The sequence below is a fragment of the Otolemur garnettii genome, unplaced genomic scaffold (assembly GCF_000181295.1).
Source record: "Otolemur garnettii isolate 467f Iridium unplaced genomic scaffold, OtoGar3 scaffold00204, whole genome shotgun sequence".
NCBI lineage: Eukaryota > Metazoa > Chordata > Mammalia > Primates > Galagidae > Otolemur > Otolemur garnettii.
In genome coordinates, this window is record NW_003852599.1 from 707,771 (window position 1) to 714,256 (window position 6,486).

The 6,486-nt window shown below is 46.8% G+C and overlaps 1 protein-coding gene across 1 annotated transcript; it reads right to left on the reverse strand.

Moving 5' to 3' along the window:
* Window positions 1-1,664: 1,664 nt before the first annotated feature.
* On the reverse strand, window positions 1,665-6,090 carry FNDC5 (fibronectin type III domain containing 5). Its single transcript, XM_023507773.1, is given in 3 exon segments — window positions 1,665-1,951; window positions 5,439-5,528; window positions 5,892-6,090. Coding segments are annotated over 3 exon segments (561 nt in total). The 5' UTR covers window positions 6,076-6,090.
* Window positions 6,091-6,486: the final 396 nt, after the last annotated feature.

Genomic DNA, 6,486 nt, shown 5'->3' on the forward strand with positions numbered 1-6,486 from the left:
GAGAGAGAGACCTGTCATCTCATACCACTCAGGCTCTAGGGAAGGACATGAGGACCCTGGTACCTTTCACAGAACCCTAGATGAGATGGCAGGATATGAAGACCCCAGAGGCCAGTGGTGACAGCTAGGGCTGTTAAGCCTGTCTGTGCAGAATGGCTCAGGCCTGTCTTCCAGCAGCTTCCACTCCACAGTGGGTGGTTTAGTGGATGTGCCTTTTTCAGTTGTTCAAACCAACACTGCTGAACCTCCAAAAGATGCTTCCTAAAGAAATGAGGCCAATGCCTTCCAGGTCTTCTTAAGACCTCAGACTGTAGGGGTGACCAGCTCAGTCCTTGAGGGAATCCCTCTGCCCTCTGGAGTGAAGCCCTCCAATTTTGTTTTCCAAAAGAGACAAAATAGATAACATCTTGTATACTTGCAAAGGTGTGTATCACGCTACAAACACGTCCTTGATGGCTAGATCTAGAAAAGGCTTGATGGCAGCCATGAATGACCCTGCATGGCAGGCAGCCCCCAGCTCCCTGATGTTCCTTGTCTGAAAGATACAGCTTGAGTCAGTCTTAGTGCTTGTCATGTCCCAGAGCTTTGTGCACTTTCTCAAAGAGGAAGCCAGTCCAGAAGAGGTGAGGAGGCAGAAGGCTGTGTCTCATGCAGCTTTGCCTTCCCAGAATGGGGCCAGGCCTTTTAGTTTTGTGGCTTTGTTGTTGCTTTTTTTTTTTTTTTTTTTTGCAGAATTTGGGTTTATAGTTCAGCCTCCTTCATCAGACTAGCACAGGGGGAAGAGGGAGAACTGTGCAGGTAGCTGTGCCTCCTTCCCACTGCTGCAGTCATCCCTCTCCCTGTGCCCATGCACCTGGGAAGCAGCAGAGAAGAAAAATGGCATCCTCTCTGCAGACAGGCAGTCACGCTTCGATGATGTTCACTGAAGGCTTGTTTGGAAACTGGGAGGAGAAAAATGAGAGAAGTGGCCAGGGCTAATTGAATAGACTTTTTGAAGGCTGGAAACAGGACAGAAAGAGGAAGGGAGCAGCAGGGCTGCAGCCTAAAAGCCAGGCTCTTGTCTCTTGTGGAAAGAAAAGAGTAGCCCTGCATGGATAGCTCGTCTCTGCCTTTTCAAACCCAGCCTTCGGCCTCACTCAGCTGAATGGCCAAGAGTGGGTTCTGGGCCCCGGTACCCAGTATTCCCCCAGCAGTCATCCCTCTGAGCACAGCCTCAGCCACTGACATTGTTGAGGTGCTTCTGGAGATGGGGTTTAATAAGAGACTCCAGGAAAATGTGCCAGAAAAAGAGAAGCGAAGAGAGGACAGTAAGCCAGAGGGTACAAGGAGATGTAGAGAGGGCCAGATGTCTGTTGGATAATCATCGTCAGAACCATGAAATCCTCTCACATTCTCTACTGTCTTCTGAGCTGCTCAGAGCAAGCACTGAAAAGGCTTTTCATATCTGTTTTACAGAAGAGGAAATGAAGGTATAGAAGTAAAGCACCTGACCAAGGTCACAAAACCCAGCAGGAACAGAAACAAGCCCAGAACCTCCCACTCTTGCTGTCCCACATTAACCAAGAAGTCTGCCCTCCCCACTGGGCAGAATTCTTTTTAAAATCTTTTTGTATTTTTTTCCCAATGTGGGCCCCTGGCACCCTGCAAAAGGAGAGGATCCAAAATCAATTTGCAGTGTCCCCTGTGTCATATAGGCACCAGCCAAGTCTGGCTCTGCCCAACTGTAGCCATGCCAGGCCCTGAGCTGACCCCTTCTGCAATCCAGGGACTACCAGCACACAAGCAGCTGTCTACTCAGGCCCAGATCTTGCCCTCACCTTGCTGCGGAGAAGACCCCCGCCCTGGTGCTCTGGTGTGCTGGTTTCTGATGCACTCTTGGTTTTTTCTTTGTTGTTATTGGGTTCGTTGTCCTTGATAATGTCATACTGGCGGCAGAAGAGGGCAATTACACCTGTGGGGGGAGACAAATGAGAGCAGTCAGAGGCCAGGGCCTGAGTTCTTGCCTCAGAACTGGCTTTGTTCCCACTGGCATGATGTCTAGCAGGAACGATGGTTTCTCCAGATGGTCTCTCTACCTGCACTACTGCAGCAGCCTCCCTCTCATTGTCCCCACCTGTCCCCTTCCCAGCCATCTCTTTCACTGCTGCTAAGCTGACCTTCCCACAACATGCATCTGGTAAGTCTCCTTCCTTTCCTTTAAACCTCTGACAGCTCCCATCTTCCTTGAGGGGAAAATAGAAACAATGATAGCATCTGTGGATCATGTGCCAGGCCCTGTGCTGTGCACTGACATGCGCTAGCTCACTAAATCCTCACAACTCAGGGAGGATACCTATTATCATTTCCAGGTTACAAGTGAGAAGGGTGATGCAGAGAATTTAACTAACTTAGCTCAAGGTCACACAGTGGTGGAGCTGGGATGTGAACGCCAGAGTCTGCAGTCTGTTTAGTTTCACCAAAATAATCCCTGAACATAATAAAGTCAGACAGTAGTTTTTTTTCTTTTTGAGAGAGAGTCTAACTTGGTCACTTGGTCACCCTTGGTAGAGTGCAGTGGCATCTTAGCTCACAGCAACCTCAAACTCTTGGGTTAAGTCAGACAGTATTAAGGTAGCCAGCTCTAGTTCTTGTAGGTATTGTCCCCATTTTACCTCTACGTTCATAGTGTTCTTTCTTTCCGTTTTTTTTTGGAGACAGAGTCTCACTTTGTCACCCTCAGTAGAGTACCATGGCATCATAGCTCACAGCAACCTCAAACTCTTGAGTTCAAGTGATTATCTTGCTTCAGCCTCCCAAGTAGCTGGGACTACAGGCACCTGCTACAGGTGCCTGTGCTACAGGCACAACACCCGGCTATTTTTAGAGACAAGGTCTTGCTCTGGCTTAGGCTGGTCTTGAACCTGTGAGCTCAGGCAATCCACCTGCCTTGGCCTCCCAGAGTGCTAGGATTACAGGCAAGAGCCACTGCGCCTGGCCTATAGTGTTATTTCTTCACCTGCTTTATATATCTGACTTCTCATCATGCTAGATAAAGCCTAACAACTTCCCCTACTTCCCATCATCCTAACAAAATTACATCACAATTTTGGTTATTCACTATGTTTATATTGTTACGATTATGTGAATATTGTCTGTGTCAAGTCTAATAAGGCACCATAAGCAAACCTCATCTTTTGTACACCCATTCCCCCCCCCATCTGTTTTTCTTTGTACAACCATTCCCCACCTCCTCGTCTGTTTTTCTATGTTCCTAAGGAACACTTTTCCCTAAATGCTTCTACAGTGAAGCATGTCTTCTCAACCACCATGCTAATAAAGCTTTGGCATGGTATTCAAACCCCTCAAAGACTCCAGTGTACAGCCTCACTATCCTTTAATCCTTCATTTTCTACTGTCTCTCTTGAATTGCAGCTGCATTGGGCCAGATGAGTTTAATTTGTACTTTTTTAAAGTAGAGATATGTATATATTTTATTTCAGATGAATAAGAGGGTACACAGGATTAGGTCACATTGTTTGCATTTATAAGGTAAGTCCCAGTTGAGGAAGTGCCATATACTCTGTACTCCTGCATTGTTTCCTTTGGGAGGGAACTTTCAGAACCGTCTTCCAACCCCCCTTCTTGAATTTCATTAGATTTTCTCTCACCTAAGCACACAGTTGTTAATCTACTAGTTTCAGTTTTAGTATTGAGCACATGTGATGAGTGTTTTTCCATTCCTGTGATACTCAGAAGAGTGTTTTCCAAATCTATCCAATTGCTATAAAAGTTACAAAATCTCCATCTTTTTATGGCTGAATAGTATTCCCAGATATATGCATATCACAGTTTATTAATCCATTCATGTGTTATTTTTTGATTTTTTTTTTTTTTTTGAGATAGTTCACTTTGTTGCCCTCTTTAGAGTGCAATAGTGTCATAGCTCACAGCAACCTCAAACTCCTGGGCTTAAGTGATTCACTTGCCTCAGCTTCCCGAGTAGCTGGGACTATAGATCCCACCACAACACCTGGCTATTTTTTAGAAATGGGGTCTTGGTCTTGCTCAGGTTGGTCTTGAACTTAAGAGCTCAAGCAATCCACTGCCTCAGCCTCCCAGAGTGCTAGGATTACAGATAGGAGCCACTGTGCCCAGCCTAATCCATTCATGTGTTGAAGGGCATCTGGGTTGTAACCACATCTTTGCAATTATGAATTGGGGTCCGCTAAAACATTTGAGTGCAATTAATTTGTATCTGGAACACACCATGCCTAGAATGCCCTTCCTCTTTTGGCTGCTTGGTGGACTCCTATTCAACCTTCAAAGCTCAATTCCCATTTATCTCATGTTTTTTTTTCCTGATTTCTATCCCACAGAATTAATTCCTTCTTTGCTCCTATACATGGTACTATATAGCATAGTACTTTATAGCACTCATCACAGTGAGTTAAATTCAGGCCTGGCTTCTCCCAGACTGAGTTTCTTGCTCTTCTTAGTCAGGATTATAGCCCTGCTGTTTGGAATGGAGTGCTTGTTAAGTAAATGCTGGTTAAGTATAAAGATGAATGAAACTTGGTCTTTGGGGGCCTGGTGCAGTGGCTCACACCTGTAATCCTAGCACTCTGGGAGGCCAAGATGGATGTATTGCCTGAGCTTAGGAGTTCAAGACCAGCCTGAGCAAGAGCAAGATCCTGTCTCTTAAAAAAAAAAAAAAAATAGCCAGTTGTTGTGGGAGGCGCCTGTAGTCCAAGCTACTTGGGAGGCTGAGGTAAGAGGATCACTTGAGCCTGAGAGTTTGAGGTTGCTGTGAGCTATGGCACTCAACCCCAGGGTAACTGAGTGAGACTCTGTCTAAACTCTGGTCTTTATCTGCCAGGAGCTCACTGACAGAGGGGAAGAGAAACATGAGACCAACTGACTTATATAAAGAGAGGAGTAAACAGTGGGAACACAGAGGCAGGAGAGCCATTCTAATAGATGGACTGGAGGAGTTTTCATGGTAACTATCTCAGACGAGGTCTAAAAGGATGAGTAAGTGAGGAGAGTATCCCAAGCATAAGGGTTAGCAATGACTTTCTGTGAACTGCCCAGGCCTGAAGCTTCTGAAGCTTCAGGAACTAGCAACCCAGAAGAGGAAGCAGAGGCCACAGCCATGCCCAGAAGGTAAAGGAGCTGTGGACATGTCCATCCCCAGGAGGCTGAACCACTTCTGAGGGAGAGAAAAGACCAATTACTCAAATAATCCTATAAGGCAGCTCTCAATCTATTATTTTAGTGAGGAGTGGGTTAAAGAAGGGCTCAGATCTGGTCTTCAGAGCTGTCCCAGGTAGGACTTATAGACTTATCACCTTTTAGATCTCTCCAGCCCTTACCCTCTGTTTCTGTGAGAGAGGGGGGTCCAGTCAGGATCCTTCATCTCCTAGAGCCTGAGTGAAGAAGGGCTTGGAGGCCGTACTCACCTGCCCACATGAACAGGACCACGACAATGATTAGCACCTCACCCGTCCTCAGCTGTTGGTTCCTCCCCATCTCCTTCATGGTTATCTCATCTGTGGGGAGAGAGACAGTAGGTCTGGGGCTCCTTTCCTCCCCTAGCAATTCCTGTAGGGCCCAGCCCAAGACAATAGTGCTTATTTCTATGGGTGCCCACACATCTAACAGAAAGAGATTCTAGAACATTTTGATGGCTACTTGGGGTAGGAGCAGTAGGACTCTTCTAAAGGCAGGAGTTTATATACCCCTAATCTTGGGGGTTTAAGGGATACCTTTTCTCTCTCAGGTATTATTTACTTTGTGGCAGAGGGGCAGGGGAAGCAATGAGTATGACAGAGTGTTCCCCAGGTTACCTACTGCTCTTGTCCTGACCACCCCTCACCCCACTCTTGTTTCTCCTAACAAGGAGCTGGGCCTGCCTTTGTTCTTAGAGGTCATCTTTTCCGCCTCACGTGGAGTCTTGAAGAGCACAGGCTCACTAGCTGGGCTCTGGCCCTGAATGGAGATGGCCTGCACGTGCACAATGTACTCGGTGTCTTCCTCCAGGTCCCAGAGGGCACATGAGCGCGTGGTGGTGTTCACCTCCTGGATGAAGCGCAGCATCCGCACGTCCTTCTTCTGCAAAAGCAAGTGCCAGCCCACTGCTGTCAGCGCCCAGTCATCAGCCCTGCTTCTACATACCTCCCAGTTGTGACAGATCCTTTACATATACAATCTTAATCATCCCATCACCTCTGCTCATTATCTCCATTTTACAGGGAAGAAAACAGGTTTAGAGAGGTTAGGGGAGTTGCCTGAGGCCACACATCTAGTAAGTGCTGGAGCCAGGTCCTAAATGCAGATGTATCTGACATCAAAACCAAGCTCTTAATTCCTTTGTACTGGTTGAGAATTCCTGAACCCTCCCTTCTGGGGCCCCAATTTTAAAGCATATGTGCACCTTGCTGCTTATCTCTCTTGCCTCGAGTTCCCTTCTGCTTTCTGTTTCTCTCCACCATACCTCCACTTGCATCT